Source organism: Bos indicus, chromosome 25 (genome assembly GCF_029378745.1).
Source record: "Bos indicus isolate NIAB-ARS_2022 breed Sahiwal x Tharparkar chromosome 25, NIAB-ARS_B.indTharparkar_mat_pri_1.0, whole genome shotgun sequence".
NCBI classification, from domain to species: domain Eukaryota; kingdom Metazoa; phylum Chordata; class Mammalia; order Artiodactyla; family Bovidae; genus Bos; species Bos indicus.
The window spans coordinates 35,692,069-35,713,945 of record NC_091784.1 but is presented as its reverse complement, the minus strand read 5'-3'; the positions used below and the strand labels follow the sequence as shown (position 1 = coordinate 35,713,945).

Genomic DNA, 21,877 nt, shown 5'->3' with positions numbered 1-21,877 from the left:
TTACTCTCCTCTTTCACTTTCATCAAGAGGCTTCTTAGTTCTTCACTTTCTGCCATAAGGATGGTGTCATCAGCATATCTGAGGTTATTGATATTTCTTCTGGCAATCTTGATTCTAGCTTGTGCTTCATCCAGCCCACCATTTCTCATGATGTACTCTGCATATAAGTTAAATAAGCAGGGTGACAATATACAGCCTTGATGTACTCCTTTTTCTATTTGGAACCAGTCTGTTGTTCCATGTCCAGTTCTAACTGTTGCTTCCTGACCTGCATACAGATTTCTTAGGAGGCAGGTCAGGTGATCTGGTATTCCCACCTCTTTCAGAATTTTCCACAGTTTATTGTGATCCACACAGTCAAAAGCTTTGGCATAGTCAGTAAAGCAGAAATAGATGTTTTTCTGGCTCTCTCTTCCTTTTTTAGTGATGGAGCAGATGTTGGCAATTTGAGCTCTGGTTCCTCTGCCTTTTCTAAAACTAGCCTGAACATTTGGAAGTTCATGGTTCACGTATTGCTGAAGCCTGGCTTGGAGAATTTTGAGCATTACTTGACTAGTGTGTGAGATGAGTGCAACTGTGCAATAGTTTGAATATTCTTTGGCATTGCCTTTCTTTCGGATTGGTATGAAAACTAATCTTTTCCAGTCCTGTGGCCACTGCTGAGTTTTCCAAATTTGCTGGCGTATTGAGTGCAGCACTTTCACAGCATCATCTTTTAGGATTTGAAATAGCTCAACTGGAATTCCATCACCTCCACTAGCTTTGTTCATAGTGATGCTTTCTAAGGCCCACTTGACTTCATGTTTCAGGTTGTCTGGCTCTAGGTGAGTGATCACACCATCATGATTATCTGGGTCATGAAGCTCTTTTTTGTACAGTTTTTCTGTGTATTCTTGCCACTTCTTAATATCTTGACACTAACAAACACTTTTTTTAAACTACTTTAGAGGGCAGGAGATAGAGCACAGGTGTTTCAAGGGCCATCAGTTAGTCGAAGTTTTCATGTATTGATTAACAACTCAGAGAAAATACAGAAAAATGTTTCACAAACCTTGAATCCACATAGTTGCAAACTTATTTTCACATGGTGAAGGACAGGCTCTAAGATTAGAAGGAAAGAGAGATGCAAGAGAATCCTTACCTTCCACATGACTGAGAAGAGTGTCCCCACTATGGACAGAGCACATCTGACTCCTGCTGGAGCCTCACCAGGGCCAGCAGCCAGTGGGGGCTCTGTCTTGGTCCCTTGGAAAGTGCAGCTGCTTCAGACATTCACAGCTCAGCTTCTAAACAGACCAAGCGCTTTTAGCTCGAAGGCCTTGCTTTCTAGTTGAACTCTAATTGAAGTTAAGTCCTGGGAATTCCCTGGCATTGCAGTGAATCAAGCTTAATAGACTTGAACTTTCACTGCCAAGGGCCACAGGTTCAGCCCCTGGTTGGGGCACTGAGATCACACAAGCTGCATAGCACGGACGAAAAAAAAAAGACGCTGATCCTTTCTTGGAAGGAGACATTTCTTTTTTATTTCATAATTCTGCTCAGTTTCTGCATCAGTCTCAGCAGAACCACCCAGCCCTGGCAGTTCAGACCAGCAGAGGTGATGAAGCCACTTCTTCCTCTGCTAGCTCCCTTTTTGAACACCCTCGCCCTCCCCCGCCCCAACCTTTATGGCCAAAACTACCAGAAGTAGAGGTGACACTCTTTTATCAGAAGATATCTTTATAGTGTTTTCCTGTAGGTTATTGCAGTTCATTGTTCTTCCTAAAGGCTCAGAAAAGGAAGAATTACTATGCCCCCATTTTATAGATGTAGAAACTGAGGCTTAGAAACAGGTATAGCTGCTAGGAAGAAATAATACAAGAGGTGGATATATGTACGTATATATGTAGTCACATATACATACGTAGCACATGTATGTATAAGTAATGGCAGTACATGTTATCTGCCTTATAATCTGTCCGTTAATAACTGTAAGTAGTCAGGACTTAAAAGTTCCATGGTCCCAGCCCTCTGGCCACTCCACCTGGTGAACTCTGGTCACTGTCTCTGAAGGAAAAACACACTCTTGTGTGTCTCCTTACTCTGAGTACTCTTAGTACATTTCTGACACTTCTAGTCACCGAATCTATGGGAATTTCCCCCACACCAAGCGGTTCTGTGGCACCAGGCGCGTGTCCTACAGTGTAACTGTTTGCACACTGCCTACGTGGAGGTGACTTCAGATCTCAAAAGGAGGACTCAGTCCTACAAGACTGCCTCCCACCCACAGCTTCAGAGGCCTGCTGCACGTCTCCGTCGTCGTCTGTGCTTCTGGCCCACTGGCTGTAAGTCAGGCTTCCATGACCCCCTCCTCAAGGCTCCATTAATTTGCTTAGAGAGGCTGACAGAACTCAGTGAAGCCTCTCACTCACTAGTTTCCAGTGTATTATGGAAGACTGGAGCTCAGGGAGAGCCAGTGGAAGAAGGTGCAGGGAGAAAGAGTGGAAGCCCTGCACCCCCATGCCCTCACCAGCTCAGGAACTCTCCATACACACCCTTTGGGATTGGAGGCTTCACTACGTGGACATGGTTAAATCATTTGGCCACTGGTGATTCGTTCAAGCTTCAGCCCCTCTCCACTCCCTGAAGGTCAAGGAGGCGGGCAGAAAGTTCCCGTGGCAACCAGCCTTGTTCTTAGGGGCTTTTCCAGAGTCACTCATACACTCCTGTAGTTGAAAGGGGCTGGTTATAAATAACAAAAAATACCCATTTCGTCTTTATTTCTAGAGCTTTATATCTGGAGTTAAGGAAGAAACTGGCAACAAAACTAATTATCGTAAAAGATCCCCCTGTGGCTCTTAAATAGGAAATTTATAAGAGTTTTAGGAGCTATGTGTCCAAAAAGTAGACAAAAATCAAATACATATTTATTTTAAACCACAGTATAACATTTTCCGAGGCCCTAGTGGAGAAGAGCCGGTAGTGCCGCCTCTGCCCTCAAGACGCTTCGTGTGCTCCCTCATGCTCTGTCTCTTCGTTTACTTGTGCATGAGTGGTATCTTAATGAGCTGAGTCGCTTCAGCGTCAGAGACCTGTATGTTGATTTCCTGCCCCGCCTGTTGGGCAACTTCTTAAAGTGGCCCCAGAGATCTGGCTGTGCCTATAGCACCCCCAGTGGTGTGACTTGTAGAGTTTTCATGCCACGCCAGAGTTTGTCTAAGTGATGTGGTTTTTTGCAGCAAAAATTGGATGCAGAGTTTCAGAAGAGGCTGGAAAGGAATAAAATTGCTGCAGAGGAGCAGACTGCAAAGCGTCGGAAAAAGCGGTGAGAGCTTTGTGGCATCTCATAGCTAGTGAGACTTAGGGCAGGAAGTGTAAAAATAGATGGTTGGCGAACAAATCCTTCTTGTGGTCAAAAGTTTACCTGTATGGCCTGTTGAGGTCTTGGGTGTTAAAACCTACAGTGGAGCACCCCAGTAGAGAAATGACTTTTCTTCCTGGGGAGAGATCAGTTCATTTACTGCCCCCCACCCCCAGCTTGCTACAGATTTTCCAAGGCTTGGGGGTCAGCACTTCAGTGATGGCATGGATTTCTGTGTCTCCTCTATGTCTGTATTTTAATGAAAGGTTTAGTAAGTTGCTATGAGCAAACTTCACAGTTAGCCTCTCCCCGAAAGGAGGGCCTGTAACCCCCCTAAGTGACTACATACAGGCTGCATGTGTGTCTGTATTTTAATAAACGCTCCCTCAACTGTTAGAGAGGTGAGCAGGATTCTAAAAGTAGTCCCTAAATATCTTGGAATGAAAAAGTATCGCTGGTAGCAGTATCTCTGGATTGCTTTAATCACCTCAGGACTGCAAAGAATTTGATCTTGATTCATGAAGGACACAGGCTGGTGATGTTGGAGTAGCAGAGTCATGATGACGTACTTCCTTCATTTTATTGTAGCATTTGTGTAGGGTCTAAGTCCTGAAGCTTCCATAAATAGATGTTTAGTCTCTAAAATAGAAAATGGGTGGTTAAAGAATTCATGTATTTGTTTTACATTTGTAGCCAGAAGTTGAAAGAGAAGAAATTACTGGCAAAGAAGATGAAACTTGAACAGAAGAAGCAAAGTGAAGGTGAGTGGTGCCCCCTTTCCTTTTGTGGCCCTTCTCAGCATTGATCACGGTGATTGACCTGTCAAGACTGAGGTTTTAGAGTTTGGAGCTGGTCAGCTGGCCTCTGAAGAGATGAGGGCTTGTTTCTGTTAGTTTTGACTCATTTAGTTTTCAAGTGTCAGAAAGGCAAGCTGGTTTAAGCAAAACAGGAAAGATACTGGCTCGTGTTTAGTCCAGGACAGACCTCCTTTCAGGCCTGGCTTGTAAAGGAGCGCTGACGTTACTGGCATTTACTATCTCCTTCTGTCCCCTGGCTCCCCGTCCTCAGGGGGGCTCATTTCCTCCTGATGGTTTTAAGGTAGCTGTGGCTGCTCCAGGCTGCACCCTGGCTCATTCTTGTCCAGTAGGAAAGACTGAGGGGGTGTCTCCAGCAAAAGTGTTTTTGTGTCTCTCTGGCTCTCATTGAGTCATTTGGCAAGTCAGTTAAGAATGCTTTTGGCTACAAGAAATAGAAAACTCAACTAGCAGTAGTTAAGCAAAGAGGAGTTATTTTTTCTCACATAGCAAGAAATCTGGTGGTAGTGTGGTTGAGCAGGTCAGTAGTGTCAAGTTCAGCATCTCTGCCATTCTTTTGTCCTTGATCCTGGGGCATGAGGTGGCTGCTGCAGTTCCTGGGATCATACTTAGGTTTAAAGCAGAAAGAAGAGGGAAAAGAAGTGGCACTTGTCTGGTTTTGTTTTTGTAACTGGAGAGCATCTGATCCCCCAGAAGTGCCCATCAGGTATTATTTATATCTCATTGGTCAGTACCAGGTCACTTGATGTCATCAGGCTAGATGAATAGAAAACAAAACTGTCACAACTATCCTTAACCTATCGTGATCCATCACTGGATGGATGGTACATTGCCACCCTAGACAGACTTGAGGTTTTGTTACAAGGAGTAATAGGGGGCGAGTAACGTGTCAGTATTCCACAGTCCTGCCTACTTCTGAACCCATCACAAGGCCAGTGGTGTCAGTCACTCCTTTTGGAGCCCCTGGGCTGAGAATCAGAGAGAGGTCCCAGATGGGAAGGATCAAGGAGGCTAAGAGACCCAGAAAATGACAACTCATCACCACATGACTGAATTGGGGGCTCTACTATGATTGACTAGACACGTTTCCTGATTGGACAGTTGTGATGTTTGTTCTCAAGATAAAATCAGACCTGCGTTGACATACTGAAACATCAGCCCCTCTAGGACCCGTTTTCTTATGAGTTGTAAATGTACTACGATGGGCTTCCCTGGAGGCTCAGTTCATTAAGCGTCTGCCTGCAATGCGGGAGACCCAGGTTCCGTCCCCAGGTGGGGAAGATCCCCTGGAGAAGGAAATGGCAACCCGCTCCAGTATTCTTGCCTGGAAAGTCCCATGGACAGAGGAGCCTGTTGGGGCACAGCCCATGGGGTCACAGAGTCAGACAAGTTAGTGACTAAGTCACCACCATGTGACGCACTATATGTGACATGATTTTAGCCTGCTGCCCACCATTTCTGAGAGGAAATTATTTTACAGTGCCAAAATGTGATGGCTCGGACCTCATCCCTCAAATAAACCGCCTCATCAGTCCCGTCCTTCCCCAGCCCCTACGCACAGAGGAATGTGGGCGTACTTGGTCCGAGGCCAGGAGGGTTGGCACAGGTGCCCGTCTCATGTTCTGTTGAAGAAGGTACTATGGCTTGGACCCCAATACATTGAGACATAGAAAGGTCTCCTTGGCTCTGGGTAATCTGGCCTTCCCCCCCCAGGACTTGTTGTCTTTACTGCTATTTATGTGTTCAGTGAGTTTCCTGAACTAACTAACTACTAACAAAGCTTATATTCTTTGTTGTGTGTGGCAGCTAAAGTCTTTGCTAGGTTAGCTTAGTGGTCAGCTGAATATTAGAGATTTCCTGAAATGCTTTGAACCAGTAAGTCTCCTGATCCTTGCCAAGGGCCTGTGCTGTGTGTGGTGGAGCATGTCTTCAGCTTTCTGGCAGGCAGTTTGCAGCTTTGCCTTAGCCTCCACCCCCTTGCACAGAGCCTCAAGGTTAGCCAGAGGTGAGATTAGGGCCGTCGCTTGTCTGTCTTAGACTTGTGCACAGCTGTGCACACGCGTGTAGCCTTGTAGATTACCAGCCTTTCCTCTCACTTTTGGTCCGTTTCTTGTTTGTTTCAACTGTTACCACTGCCTCTGGCAGCTGTGATGTTAAACAGTGGCCACCGATGGTTTCTGACAAATACCTTGGGGAAAGGCTGTTCTCACTGAGTCAGTTTGAATAAAGCAAGCCTCAGGAGTGGAAGTTTCCAGGGAGCTGCCAGACAGGTCAGATAGGGACAGTGCTCTGGGTATGGGACTTTGGAGGAACTCCCACCAGGGGCTACTCGTGGCTTTTCACAGCTACTGCGATTAGGAGGCTGTGGATTGAGCGGCTTCCTTGGATCTGGGGAGAAGGAGTAGGGAACAGGACAAGTTAACCACAAAGCTTGCTGTTCTTACCAAAATTCAACCATTTTTTAATCAAACCATCCAGGGAACATTTCTAGAGTTCTGAAAAGGTTGATTCTGACGATTGTTGTCAGTGTTCTCAACAACACTGCTACTTTTATGGAGGAGCAGATTTTAAGAGGTCCCTTCTGAAAGTGCTACCATCTCTCTAAATTTTAACCTGCCTGTATTTGAAATATGTTTCCTGTAGATATCAGATATGTGGGTCATGTTTTCAGCCATTCTGACAGTCTCTGTCTTTCTGATAATGTTTGATTTTAGGGCTGCCGCTTTAGTTCTCTTTGTTTGTTTGTTTCTGTTTCTCCTGCCATCTTTTGGATCTACTTGAACGTTATTCTGTCTCTCGTGTTTCTAACTATTTCCCTTTCTACACCCTTTTAGTTTTTCCTCTAGAGCTTACTCTATTCATTCTGCTTTCACAGTCTACTTAAAACCAGCATTTCACCACTTTAAGTAGAATGTAGGTATTTTTCATCACATAGATCCCTTTAATCCCTATATTACAGTTGTCTTAGGTATTCTATCTCCATACACTGAAAAGCCCTTCAGATAATGTTACTTTCCTTTAAGTTGACATGTAGTTGATTACAGTACTATTTCAGTTTCAGGTGTGCAACATAGTGACTTGGTATCACCATAGGTTTTGCACCATAGTTATTATATCATCTTTGGTTGTATTTCCCATGCCATACATTGCATCCCTGTGACTTACTTATTATGGAACTGACCGTTTGTACCTCTTTGCATCCCTTCACCTGTCTTGCCCTTTCCTCCATCCTCCTCCCCTCTGGCATCCACTAGTTTTTTCTCTGGATCAATGGAGTCTGTTTCTGGTTTAAGCAGATTTTTAGATTCCACATATAAGTGAAAACATGCAGTATTTGTCTGTCTTCGTCTGACTTATTTCACTTAGCATAATACCCTCTAGGTTCTTCCATGTTCTTGCAAGTGGCAAAATTTCATTCCTTTCTTATGGCTGAGTAATCTCTCTCTCTCTTTCTCTCTCTCTGTCTCTCTCTCTCTTTTTCTCTCTCTCTCTCTGTGCGCGCACATGCACACATCTTTATTCATCTGTCAGTGGACACCTAGGTTGCTTGTGGTGTGCATATGTGTGTGTGCTCATGTGCACACGCATGCACACATCTTCTTCTTCATCTGTCAGTGGACACCTAGGTTGCTTCCATATCTTGGCTTTGTAAATAATGCTACATTGAACTTTGGGACGCATGTATCATTTTGAACTAGTGTTTTCATTTTCTTCAGATAAATACCCAGGAGTGAAATTGCTGGTCATGCAGTAGTTCTGTTTTTATGAAGCAGAGCTATTTTTATTACTACCTTTTATTTTCAATCATCAAATATATTTCAGACTCAAGAGGAGAATACTCTTGAATAGTGACCAGATAGCATTTCTGTTGCTTTTTTCTTTGTTCCTCACGTTCCAGACTTCTTTCTGTCAGTCTGTCTGTCTGTCTTCTTTCCCTTCTGTAAGAAGAACCCCCTGTAAGTCATTCAGTGAGAATAGGTCTGCTGGCTGAATTATCTCAGCTGTTCTTCATAGGTGTCTGGCTTTGTTTCACCCTTGTTCCCATGGGGACATTCTCACAGGATAAGAATATTGGGTTGGCAGATGTTTATTTCAGTACTTTTGAAATGCTGCTCCATTTCCTCTGGCCTCCATTTCTAATTAAAAAAAAAAAAAAGTAGTTATTCAGATTGTTTTCCTATCATTGTTTTTCCCTGGCTGCTTTCAAGATCTTTAGGTGTCAGGAATTTGATTACGATGGGTTTGCACATGGATTTCCTTGGGTTTGTCCTGGAGTTGCGTTTGGAGTTCACTGAGCTACATGAATCATTGGTAAGCACGTGTCTTTGTCAAATTTGGAATTTTTTTCCAGTCTTTTTTTTTTTTTTTTTGCTTTGTTCATATTGGATAATTCCTGTTGATCTGACCTTGAGCTGTCTCTTCCCTGTGTCATTTCCAATCCACTATTGAGTCAATCTAGTGAATTATGTTTTTCAGAAAAGTTTTTGTTTCCATTCAATTCTTTATTACTTTTTCTTTGCTGAAATTTTCTATCTTTCCATTTGTTTCAAGATTCTTCATTCTTCCTGGAAAAATATTTCAATAGCTACTTTGAAGTGTTTGGTAGTTCCAATATCTGGGTTATCTTGACATTAGCCTTTGTTGATTGTCTTTCCCCGTGCAAGTTGAGATTTTCCTGATTCTCCACATACTGAGTAATTTTCTGTGGCTCCTGGACATTTTGAATCTCATGAGACTCTGATCTTGCTGATGTTTGTTTTAGCAGACAGTCATCCTGGTTGTGTTCAGGACACAGGTTCTAATCGGCCTCCTGTAGATTGTGGCTCTAGGAACCAGGGTTTTGAAAGCTTTTGCTGTGCTCTCCAGACGTGTCCTGCGGGTGCCACCCAGTGGCCAGTCAGGGTTGAGTTGAGTTCCGTTCTCAAAGTGCTCAGCATGATTAGGGCAGATCCAGGCATGTGCCGTCAGGGCGGCCCCAGGAGTCCGTGAACGACTTTATGGTGTCTCTTCTAATCTCTCTGTGACCTCCCCAGTAGTTCCTGGTTTCCTGGAGCTCCCCTTTTCAGATCTCCAGCCAGAAAGTCAGAGCTCTAGGTACCTACTCTGCCACACGCTCCGTACACTTGCCCCTGCATCCAGGGCTGTGGTGGGCGGACGAGGAAGAAAAGTAACAGTTTGCCTGGCCATCTCAGGACCACGGCTCCCCAGTCAGAGAGAAAGGCTCCCCTCCTTCCAGGTTTTGTGCAGCAAGCCCCCACTGCCCCTACAGTCACTGCGGCCCTCCTGATGCTGGCAGAGAGAAAAGACAGAAGCGTTTCCCCTCCCTCTGAACATTGGGAACCCACTTTCTTACTCCTTGAACCGGAATTCGAAGGCTTCTCTCCAAACTGTCTGTGCCTAGTCTCCGCTTCTGTGTATTGGGTCGCCCCGAGTCCAGGCCGAGGGATACTGGAGAGTAGAAAGAAAAAAACAGGAAATGCAGTACTGTTCCAGTGGTACTTTGTATTCCTGTCTCTTCTCCCGTTCTGCTTATCTTTCAGAGTCCATGCCTTCTGTCCTGGTGCTATAAGCAGTGTTCAGTGGAGAAACAGTCAAATGTGCTTGCTCTGCGTTACCTGGAACCCACCCTCCATTTGTTTTGGGGAGTGTGGTTTTTTTTCTTTTTTGGTTGTGCTGGGTCTTCGTTGCTGTGCATGAGCTTTCTTCAGCTGCAGTCAGTGGGGATGGCTCTCCAGTTGTGGTGCACAGGCTTCTCACCGCGGTGGCTTCTCTTACGGTGCGCAGGCTCGGCAGTTGCGTCTCCCAGGCTCCGGAGCACAGGCTCGGGAGTTGTGGTACATGAACTTAGCTGCTCTGCAGCGTGTGTTGTCTTCCTGGACCAGGGATCTAACCAGTGTTCCCTGCAGGCAGGGCGGACTCTTAACTGCTAAACCACCACGGAAGCCCTATTTGGTTTTTTGAATCCACTTACAGGACTTGATAGTTAGCTCTTGCACATTTCAGCTTCGTGTTACAGGCTCTGTTGGTTCAGGTCTCCACAGTCCTTTTGAATTCTGATTCTGGGATTCAGCATGTTACCATGTCTTTCTAGTGTTGTGATGGATAGGTTTCATAAACATGCCTCCTTTCTGTCATTGGTAAAAATGCTGAGCCAGCCACACTGGGCCAGGGAGCTCCATCTAGGCTGGCATGGACCTGTTCACTGAAACGCTGCTGCTGCTGCTAAGTCGCGTCAGTCATGTCCGACTCTGTGCGACCCCATAGACGGCAGCCCACCAGGCTCTGCCATCCCTGGGATTCCCCAGGCAAGAACACTGGAGTGGGTTGCCATTTCCTTCTCCAGTGCATGAAAGTGAAAAGTGAAAGTGAAGTCGCTCAGTTGTGTCTGACTTCTTAGCAACCCCGTGGACTGCAGCCCACCAGGCCCCTCCATCCATGGGATTTTCCAGGCAAGAATACCGGAGTGGGGTGCCATTGTTATTCTCCAGCCAAGAATCAGCCAGATTCCCTCTTCTTTGATCTGACCCACAGAGGTGAGATAGGAAACTGAGAGGTCCTCAAGGTCATGGAGTAAGCACGGCATCTGTAGGGTCTTAGCTCAGCGCTCTCTCCGGCTCACCTTGACCTCAAGCATCTCTTTGAGCAGATTTTTCCCCCCCTTAAAATGTAAAATGATAAGCTCTCCCTAGATCTAAAATCCACAACTTGGTATCTTTGCCGCATACCTTGCTGTAATGAAGATACACCATCTTTGGTGGGGGGGGGGGGGGGGCGGTCGGGGGGAGGGGTTCCCTCCCCTGTAAATCCAAGAACCCTTTCAGAGCAAGAAACTGAGGTTACTTTGCTCTGAGTTTGTATTTATTGAACCTGTGATGGGTCTGCAAAATCAGAGTAACTTTTTAGTAATCAGTTGTAGAATTGGAGAGAGGTGGCAGTGTCCCAGACCTGAGATTTCTTAAACCCCCTTTTCTCGCGGCATGCTCCCCTTAGGTTCATGTTACCGCAGTTTCCAGTCCCTTTTCTTTCATTTGCCCGAGGCTGTGAGGAGTCTCAGAGGTGAACGAGTGCACCCAGGGTGTCTGCCCTGATTAAAATGGCCCTGGGTCTCCCCCGTCCTGAGCTTCCCTTCTATCAAAAGGATAAGTGTTTTCACCACGTCGCATCATAGTAGTGCAGTGTCTTTTCAGGCTGAGGGTTGTGATCCTTTACTTACTGGGGCATGAAGTTAGCTTAGAAGTTACAGATTTTATATATTTTTTTTTTCAAACATGCATATGACAGACTAGAAAACATCAGAATGCCTCACATCCTGGAGTAACTATTTAGTGAAATTTTCTTTTCGGTTTCTAGGTAGGCCGTGGGCCGCAGTCAGGCTTGAAACTCATTGTTATGATACATGAGCCCCACTCTTCCTGTGCAGTTCTCACCTGTACATATTTTTGAAATGATGAGTAATAATGCATGGCTGTATATGCTTCTCACCAAACGAGCAGGCAGAGTGTTCTGGGGATAACTTCCTAAAGGCGGTTGTGTGCCTTTCCTGCACCTCTCAGTTCCTTGCTTATTTTTCATTTTCTGAGCGGGAAAGGAGGATTTCTAGGTGGTTGGAATTAATAAATCTAATGTGGTGATACTCAGTTCCGTCACAAGGTGGCCTCAGTGCGCCTCTGGGTTCTTGATGGACTTGGCGCTAAAGCACTTGAGCTTCTTGGCTCCTCTCCAATCAGTGGTGAGGGGCAGCTGGCTAGGAGTTCCGGTTCTGTTGCTGGAAAGGAAATATCCCGGCTTGTTGTCCGTGCCGGTTCAGTGAAGTGAGAGTTGTCAGAATGATACCACAGGATGGCGTTAAGCCAGTCTGGATTATTAAAGCCCAATCCCCAAACAATATATTCTAACACCAGTGTTAATCATGAGACTGGCTCACCTACCAGAGAAACCTTAAGGTGATGTGTTACTAAGTACCTCAAGGGCAGTTTCTCCAGGGTTGGGGTGGGGGGAGAAGCAGGTGAGGGAGATGAAGTGGTATAGACGTTCACTTACAAAATAAATGAGTCACAGCTGTGAAATGCATAGTGTGGGGAATGTGCAAGAGCTAAATATCTTAACGAAGATAACGTTAATATCTTTGTATGGTGTCAGATGACAGCTGGACTTACGGTGGTGATTGTTTTGAAACATACAGAAATAGTGAATCACTGTTGTATACCAGGAACCAATATAGTACTGATACTTCAAAAACATTCCTGGAAAAATAGATCAGATCTGAGGCTGCAGAGGTCGGGAGAAAGGGGAATTAGATGAAGGTAGTCAAAAGGAACAAACTTCTGGTTACACAATAAATATAACATGATAAAGGTAATACTACTGTACATTATAAATGAAGGTTAACAGACTTCTCTGCAAAAGGAGAAAAAAATTTTTTCTATTTCTTTAACATTATTGAGAGACAGATGTTCACTGAACCTGTTGTGATTACTTCAAAACTGGGGTGGGAGGGGCAGTCTATCGGCCTCAGCACTGTGGACACTCGGCCAGATGCTCTGAGGGACGGTGTCCTGTTCCCTGTAGGATAATTAAGAGCATCCTGGCTTCTACCCCCAGATGCCAGCAGCGCCCGCCCTCCCCTCCGTCACTGAGAAAAATAAATGTCTCCAGACCTTTGCCGAGTGTCTTCCCCATGGGGGAGAGGGACGAAAGTGTCCCCAGTTAATACGACTCCTATTTCAGCTGGCATCTGGTGTTGGGAGGACACTCAGTTTACGTTTTGGATCGAAGTGTTTGAGTGCCGCAGTTCTCACCCCTGCTGTCTATACTGGGAAACCGTGTGTAACCTTTGTGTCTTCTGAGAGTAAAGGTAATACAGCATCACTTTAGAAATGTTTAGAATACGCAGGAAAGAAAAAAAGTCAAAAATAAAAAATTATCCGTAATTCTTACTTTAAAAAATCACTTTAACATTTTCATGACGTTTATTTCAGTTTTTATCATATAAACTTATTTACATAATTATCATATTTGTAGTTGTCCTTTTATCATATTTCATTGTATCACAGATATTATTCCATGTTCTTATAATTCCATGGTGCAAGGAGGGGTTTTTTTTTCCAGTCTGTTCATTCATCTGTTGTCTTAGGTTTTTGTTTGTTTTGCTTTTATTAAAGTTAACATCAGCCTCAATTATACTCTGGCATTTTCCCTAGTATTCTTACAGTCTTGTGAATAAAATCTCAGATACCTAGACTGTAAAACCGTCTGTAAACAGTAGTGTAAGAATAATGGGGAAGGTCAAGTATCGCCATCCTAATGGACCACCTTTCTCTCTATCCATTTGCTGCTTCTTTTTAAATGTTTGTTTGACTGTGTTGGGTCTTAGTTGCGACGTGCGGGATCCTTCATGGCAGCGCGGCGGGTTCAGCAGTCGTTGCTGGTCTTAGTTGCCCTGAGGTATGTGGGATCTTAGTTCCCTGGCGAAGGATGAAACCCGCGTGTCCCGCATTGCAAGGCGGATTCCCAGCCACTGGACCACCAGGGGACATCCCTGTCCGTTTTGTTTTAATCTCACCATGTGAAAATACCACCTATATGTAGTTATAATTGTAGTATATGAACATGTTCCCGTTTGCTTACTTTATTTAACATTATAAGCACTTCTTGTCCTTCATAACTTTTTCAGTGACTGATCATATCCAGCAAGTGACATGCCATGATATACCTAACACTTTCCCTTTGTTAGACAGTAGACTGATTCCAGTTTTTCTCTTCTTTAGAAGATATTTTAGTGAATATATGAACCTGTCTCCCTTCCCTTTCTGGGTAGAATTCCAGCAGTGGCAATTATTAGATCACAGAATATAAAAAGAGTTTTTGGCTCTTGAAATGTATTGCCAGTTTCTTTCCAAAGAAGTAGTACCAAAAAAAAAAAAAAAAAAGTAGTAGTACCAGTTTTTACAGCCATCAGCGATGTGCAGTGGTGTGCATTTTACCATATTAAAAAAAAACTTACAAAATTCAGATCCAGATCTGGCAGGACTGTGGTAGCAGCCTCCATGCTCTTCCCACCCACCCTGAACAGCCTCCAAAGCTCTCTCTCAAACAGGCTGGATTGTCATTTGTTCTCCTGCACTTCCCTGATGGCTCAGACAGTAAGGAGTCTGCCTGCAATACCAGAGACCCGGGCTCAATCCCTGGGTTGGGAAGATCCCCTGGAGAAGGAAATGGCAACCCACTGCAGTATTCTTGCCTGGAAAAATTCCATGGATGGAAGAGCCTGGCAGGCCCCAGTCCATGGGGTCACAAAGAGTCGGACAGGACTGAGCGGCCCCACTCTTACTTGTAACAGTCCTTAGCATTATTGAACATGTACTTTGTAGCCCCAGTTCTCAGTTCTCTGCAGGTATTAACAGAATCCTCACAGCAGCCCTACAGCTATCCCCATCTTACAGTTGAGGGGCCTGAGGGACCAGGCAGTAGTGGGCGCCCACAGAGCACGCAGCTAATCCCAGACAGTGTGTCCCCACTGGCCTCGTGCTGACCCCCGAGGTGACTGTGCTTGAGCCCTAGCCAGCAGCCCTGCACGCCCACCCTCTCCGGCCTCCCCGCCCTTGTTCTCTGACCTCGGCTCCCTTCCACGTGTCCCCTGCTCACCGAGCTTCTGTCCCGTCCTCCCCGCTCTGCTCCTGCGCAGGCCTCTGTGCTCTTTCTCGTGCTCCCAACTCCCCGTCTGCCCAGAAAGCTTCTGCTCACCTTGCACCTTCCTCTCCTTGTAAGACCTTCCCTACTGTCCCTCCCCACCCCAGCCTCCTGCTTTGCTCCCACAGGGTTTGGTTATGGCATCTGCTAAATCACATAATGTGTTTATTCAGTCGCAGCCTCAGTTCCCTGAGGGTAGGCAGTGTCTTTTAAGAAAAATAATAACAAGCTTGGTTTTAGAATGATTTTAGATTTACAGAAACACTGCGAAGATCGTATAGTACAAAGAATTCCCGTGTGCCCACTTCCCCCTGTTGTTAACATCTTAAGTTAATGTGGTTCATTCATCACAGTTCATGAACCAGTCGATACACGTAGTAGCTAAAGTCCATACCCTCTGTTTCCTTACTTTTTACCTAGTGCCTTTTTCTTGTTCCAGAATCCCATGCAGGGCGTCACACCACATTTAATCATCATGTAGCCTTCGGCTCCTGTGCGCTCTGACAGTTCCCCAGACTTTGTTTTGATGACCTTGAGAGTTTCAAGGGTCAGGTGTTCCATAGAATGTCCCTCGGTTGGGATTTGTCTGGCGTTTTTCTCATGAGTTAGTTATTTGGAGGAAGAAGACCACAGAGATAAGGTTCCGTTCTCTCATCAGGGCTGGATGCTTATCAGGAGGACTTGTCGCTGTTGATCCTGCCCCTGATGCCCTCCTCAGGCAGTCTCATCAGGGTCCTCTACTGGACGGCGACTCTTTGCTTCCCCTTCCCACGCTGTACCCTTTAGGAAGAAGTCACCCTGCACGACCCACACATAAGGGGTGGGGGTTCCGCAGCCCCTCCACGAGGGCAGAGGCGCTGCATCAGCTGTTTGAAATAATGCATGGATTTGTCTGGTCCTCATTTTCTTTGTAACTGTGGACTCTGAGGTGCTTATTTTCTACTCTTAAGTTTAATCCGATACTGCTTTATTTTCTTGCTCAGATTGTTCCAGCTTTGCCCACTGGGGGCTCTTTCATACAGCACCTGTCCCTTTCACAGACTCCCGTCATTGGTGGAGTTTGGGGGGTTTGTTTTGTTTGCAACTGTACTTCCCAGCTTCCTGGTACTACAGGGTAGTCCAGACTTGTCTTATGTATTTTCAGCCCCTAACCTAGGATTCAGCCGTTCCTCTGAATCCCATTTCTTTTCGTTGGAGAATGAAATGATTTTGTTGAAGAGTCAAACGACTGCGCTGGGTCTTAGTCCCTAAGTTTCTCGTCTCCGAGAGATACTTCTAGGCTCCGACAGCCTGTCTCCTGCGTGCAGGAACCAGTTGTGTTTAGAGCTTGTCAGCCACAAGCGGTGCTTTGAGCTCTCCTCAGCCAGTCAGCGTCTCGGGCATCCAGACACCACATTCCCCAGACACCCAGATTAATGAGTGTTTTACTCAGTTTTTTCCTCCAACAGTTAACAAAAGTTTAACAAAAGTGTTCAGTAATAAAATGTACACAACCCAATTTTATAGTGAAATGCAGGGGAGGGGGGCATGTGGACACCGTTGAATCCCTGATGAGCACAGCCATCGTTCGTACTGGATCCCAGACTGTGACAGGATGATGTCTCCTCACGCTGCCACCACTCCAGTAGGGTTCTGTTGCCCACCAGCAGCCATCTCCACGCTCATCTATCACAAGATTCGTAAATGATCAGATCCCCACAGCATTCCTTGGACATGTCCGCCACCATTTAATTTCAGCAATAACTTCTTGTCCATACATCTCTTCAACTCGGGAGGGTGAGCCTTGCTCATGCTGTCTACTCGGTGAGCTCAAAGACATCTCCAATGTCCGGTCCCTTTAAGATCAGAATTCAAGATGAAAGTCTGTGCACTTGCCCTGCCTGTTCAGACCTCTTTGGATATGGTTGGTGGTTCTCAGGCTTGAGGCCGACCTGTGATGACTAAGTTACAGAACAAAACAAATAATCAGCAGCTGCACCCTGGGAGCGCAGGTCCTAGAGCAGAGCTCCCTGGCTGGTAAATGGGGAATGTGTACACGTGGGAGACCCCGATCGCCTTGCCTTCAGGGTGGAGACTGAGTGCCCACGACCTCAGGCCAGTGCTCAGTGAGTCCAGGGAGCTCAGAGCTATGTGTCTGGTCCATAGCGTGTGTTTTCTTTCTTTCTCCCCTTCCCGGCTCCCCCCTCCCTTTTTTTTTTTTTTAACAATTTTGGTAAAATACACACAACACAAGATTTACCATCGGTACAGTTCAGTGGTGCTAAATACATTCAGGTTGTCATGCAACCATTATCACCGTCATCTACTCCCATAACTCTCTTCATTTTGTAAAACAAAACCTGTGTTTTGAAACGGCAGTTCCCCGTTCCCTGCTCCTCCCAGCACCTGGCAGCCACCTGTCTCCTCTTCCGTCTCCGAATCTGGTGCTCTCAGGACCTCCTGTAATAGAGATCATAGAGCATTCATCATCCTGTGACTCCCGTTTGACTCAGCGTAGCGTCCTCAGGGTTCATCCCCGTTGCAGCCCCCGGTCAGAACTTTTTCCCTTTTCAGGCTGAATCCTGCATTGCATGAACGGGCCGCGTTCTCCTTGTCCATTCAGCGTGCTCACCGTTACCGCTTGCACCTTGTTTTTCTTACTTCGTATTGGGGTGTAGTAGCTTCACGGTGTTGTGTTAGTGTCGGGTGTACAGCAGAGGTTCAGTTGTACGTATATCCTTTTCCAGATTCTCTTCCCATCTAGGTTATGTGTTTATCTCGGCTGCCCTGACTGCTTGCTCTGTGTGGGCTTTCGCTAGCTGTGGTGAGGGGGCCTCCCATTGCAGTGGTTCTCATGCTGTGGAGCGGGGCTCTAGGTGCACGGGCTTCAGTAGTTGTGGCAAAAGGGCTTAGCTGCTCTGGGACGTGTGGGATCCTCCCCGATCAGGGATCAGACCTGTGTCCCCTGCACTGGCAGGCAGATTCTTATCCACTGCACCATCGGGGAAGCCCTCACATAGGTCATTGCAGAGTATTGAGTAGAGTTCTCTGCGCTGTACAGAAGGTCCTTGTTGATTATCTGTTACATGTAGCAGTGTGTGTATGTAATTGATCCCTGCCTGACACTTCCCCATACCATACGTTTGTTTTCTAAGTCTCTGAGTCTGTCTCTGTTTAGTAAATGAGTTCATTGTGTCGTTTTTTAGATTACACATATGAGTGATACCATAGATGTTTGTCTTAGTTGATCACCTCAGTCCGTCCATGTTGCTGCAAAGGGCTGTATTTCGTTCTTTTCTATGACTGTCACCTCAAGTTTCGTCTCCATTTCCCTATGCATTTTTGCAGGCAAGGTAGGCAGAGGCTTGAAAGTCACATAGTCCAGGTTGGAATCCTAGGTCCTGGTTTTACCGATTGGGAGACCTTGATTAGCAAATTACTTAAGCTCTCTGAGCTTGATTCCTCATGTGTAAAATGGATATAGAGGAACGTTACTCATCTCATAGACCGTTGTTAGAATTAAACGAGGGTACAGACGTGCACAGACTTCACACAGCGCCTGGCATGTAATACGTGTTCTGCAAATCTTAGCTGCTGGGGTCCAGCCCAATCAGGATCCAGGGATACCCTCAGGATGATAGCGTCGGCGATAAGAGAGAGGAAAGAGAGAGAGAGAAAGAATGACATGGGGAGACCAAGCTTCGGTGAGCGAGGCCCATAATTTTATTTTCAAAAGGAACTTTTTATACCTTGACTTGTACATAGAAGGAAATGAAAGATGCAAAGTCATACAGAGTCAGCCTAAACATTACATCTCTTTTGTCTTTATCAAAACCAGGATTTTTTCTGCATACCTTTCTCATAAACAATGTTGTGTACATTATCTTCCAGCCTTGGAGGCCTGTGGACATTTTATGACCCTTTTTTGATAAAGGCTACTCAACCAGAAAACTTATTTTCCCTTGTTTTTTGTGTTTTTTTTTTTATATTTCTCATCTATGTCAGCCTCAGAAAGTGCTAAACAGAGTTACATTCTCATAGAGCAAAGGTGCAGTGAGTTACAACAGAGAAAGAACCAATTAGCTCAAAGGTCTGATGTGGTTGATTCCAAGGCTGCTGCTTGTTTTTCTTACATTCCAACTGTGTTAGCCAGTGCACTCCCAGGTGCACAGTGGGTAAGGGACGTGGGCACTTGGCAGCAAGCACTGGCTCAACAATGAAATCCTACACCAGCCCTACTCTAATAGTTTTTAACTCTTCAAAAGGTTCTGTATTTTTAGAATGTTTTAGGCTTCCCGTGTCTTTCAAGGCTGGGGAGTTGTGAACAATCATATGCGTAGCTGCAAGTCTGGATGAACCTGTCAGGCAAGCTAGAAAGCCATCAGAGGGGTTTGAATTGAAACACTCCTATCATGCCCAGGAGACTTATTAACTAAAGCCCTAAGTTGACTTTTTCCAGAGAAAGGTGGTCAGGGAGAGCCCCCTATTAATGTCAGAAGAGTTGGTGAAGAGCATAATATAGTAAACAGTAGACAGACAAATTTTGGTTTCGGGGTAGATGCTCGAGCAGGTCCAGGGAGTCCCTCGAGTCCTGATCTGCCTTTGCCTGTCAGGTCCTCTCCGCATGACCTTTGTCATGGGTGGGACTTCCCATGGTGCTCCCGGCACTTAGCCACTAAAACATGCTCATCATTTTGTACTTTCTCATTCTCGTTGGCATGAGGTTCAGTTCAGCTCAGTCGCTCAGTCGTGTCTGACTCTTTGTGACTCCATGAATCGCAGCACACCAGGCCTCCCTGTCCATCACCAACTCCTGGAGTTCACCCAAACTCATGTCCATCGAGTCAGTGATGCCATCTAGCCATCTCATCCTCTGTCGTCCCTTTCTCCTCCTGCCCCCAATCCCTCCCAGCATCAGAGTCTTTTCCAATGAGTCAACTCTTTGCATGAGGTGGCCAAAGTACTGGAGTTTCAGCTTTAGTATCATTCCTTTCAAAGAAATCCCAGGGCTGATCTCCTTCCGAATGGACTGGTTGGATCTCCTTGCAGTCCAAGGGACTCTCAAGAGTCTTCTCCAACACCACAGTTCAAAAGCATGAGGTAAAGGAGGAAGAAAATCCTAAGGAATTAAATCATAGGGATGATTTCAACCCCTTGCCATGAATACGCTTTAGTGTCCCAGCCAATGGTGTAAAGGTGGATAATAGACCGTGCTGTGCCGGGGACCAGCCCCAGCTGATCCAGGGTATTCGAAGGAGAGACGGCGTAGGCGAAGATCAGGAAACAATTGCTTAATTAAATGTTAATTAAGGATATAAAGAGTAATAGAATGAGGATAGCTCAGTAAAATTCAGTGAAGAAAAGAGGCTGAAATAAGGATAGCTCAGTGAGGAAATTCAGTGGAGAAAAGAGGCTGAATAATTCAGCCAGAAGGTAAGAGAAAGAACGACATGGTGAGACCAAGTTTCGGTGAACAAGGCCCGCACTTTATTTTCCAAAGTAGTTTTTATACCTTAAGTTATGTATACAGGATAATGGGGGAAGGGGTAGAGTCATGCAGTAAGCCAGGCTTTCTTCCTGCAAACTTATCATATGCAAAAGTTTAGGTGATTTGCATCATCTTCTGGCCCGGAGGCATGTGAACATTTTAAGACCTTTTCTTCAGAAAACTTATTTTTCTCTAAAGGTGATTGGTCAGGAGCCACCCTCCAAAAGCATTAGATAAAGTTGCATTCCTACAGAGCAAAGGTGTGGTGGGCTATAACAAGAAAAAGAATTAACTCAAGGGTCCCAGGTTACAAACATTAAAGCTACTACTTACACCAACTATATTAATCAATACACTGCCAGGGACACAGCAGGTAAGGGATATGGAAACTTAGCAGCAAACATTGGCTCAACAAGTGAAAATCCCTTCACCAATACAATTTCTAATCAATCTTTTAACTATTCAAAAGAATCTGTGTTTACACAGTTTAGAACATCTCCTGCCTCTCACAGTTGGGAGGCTCTGAACAATCACATGTGGCCGGAAAAACCTATTCAGGCAGGCTAGAGGATTTCCAAAGGAGTTTGTAGGTTAAACACTGTCACACCCAGGAATTATTAACTGGAGCTGTAAGCTAACTTTTTTCAGAGAGGTAGTGGGGGACAGCCCCCCGTAAAGTCAGAGGTGTAGGTGAAAGCACAAAGCAGAAAGTAGGCAGACTCTGGTTTTGGGGGTACATTGCTCGAGAATTTCCAGGGAGACTCCTGAGGCTTGATCCCGCCTTTGCGTATGCCAAGCCTCCTTCCTCATGACCTTTGCCAGAGGCGGAGCTCGCTCCCCGCAGTGCTGTGCCCTGGGCACCCCCAGGCCTTGAAGCTCTTTGGTCCTTTGATGAGATGACAGCAGTAACCAAGCTCTGGGTGCCTGTGGGCGCTGGATTGAGTTCCTACACTTCTGCAGGAGGTGCCCACCATGCCCATGGATGGCCACCTGGCGTCCTCAGGGAGCCGGAGGGCAGCTGCGGGCTCCGTGGGCTCTGGCTCCGCCTCGTCCCAGCTCTCGCCCACTGCCCTGCTGCAAGAAGAGGGGGAGCAGGAGGAGGCGGGCACAAGTTGTCTTGGTGCTCTGCTCTTGGTCTGCTCAGCGGCACTGTGGGAACTGGCAGACACGCCAGGGAAGACACTGGGACTCAGAGGCGCACGTGGAGTGTTGGCGGGAGGCTTTCTGGGTCTGTGGGAAGAGCTGGGAGCTGCCATGTTTGTTGTGGTCGGGGCCCTCTGCTGCATGGTTTTTGAAAGTCCCTTTGCAGATGGGGCGAGAGCAGGGACGTGAGCAGGTGTAGTCATTCTCATTCAATGGCAAAGGGCGGCTTGGGGCGTTGCCTTGCCAAGACAGTGGACTAGGGAGGGGACCACATATAAAGCAGTGAGGCCCGATTTCTGGGGCGTCAGGATCTCGTGTGGGCTGGACCCTCTTAGAGGGATGAGGTCCACCCTCCAGCAGTGGTAGGTCGGTTCTGGGACTGGCCGTTTATTCCCAGGGTGGCCTTGGGGGTTGGCGGGCATG

The 21,877-nt window shown here is 46.1% G+C and overlaps 1 protein-coding gene across 3 annotated transcripts in view; it reads left to right on the top strand.

The window, feature by feature from the left end:
* The window catches only part of PRKRIP1 (PRKR interacting protein 1), a 38,527-nt gene that overhangs the window by 3,953 nt on the left and 12,697 nt on the right, over positions 1-21,877 (top strand). For all 3 annotated transcript variants that reach the window (XR_011564101.1, XM_070780085.1, XM_019988218.2), the window contains exons 4-5: positions 3,219-3,304; positions 4,034-4,101. Coding sequence is in view for 2 of the 3 variants with exons in the window: in XM_070780085.1 (XP_070636186.1) it covers positions 3,219-3,304; positions 4,034-4,101 (154 nt within the window). In the remaining variant the exon portion in view is untranslated. The remainder of the gene's footprint in view (positions 1-3,218; positions 3,305-4,033; positions 4,102-21,877) is intronic.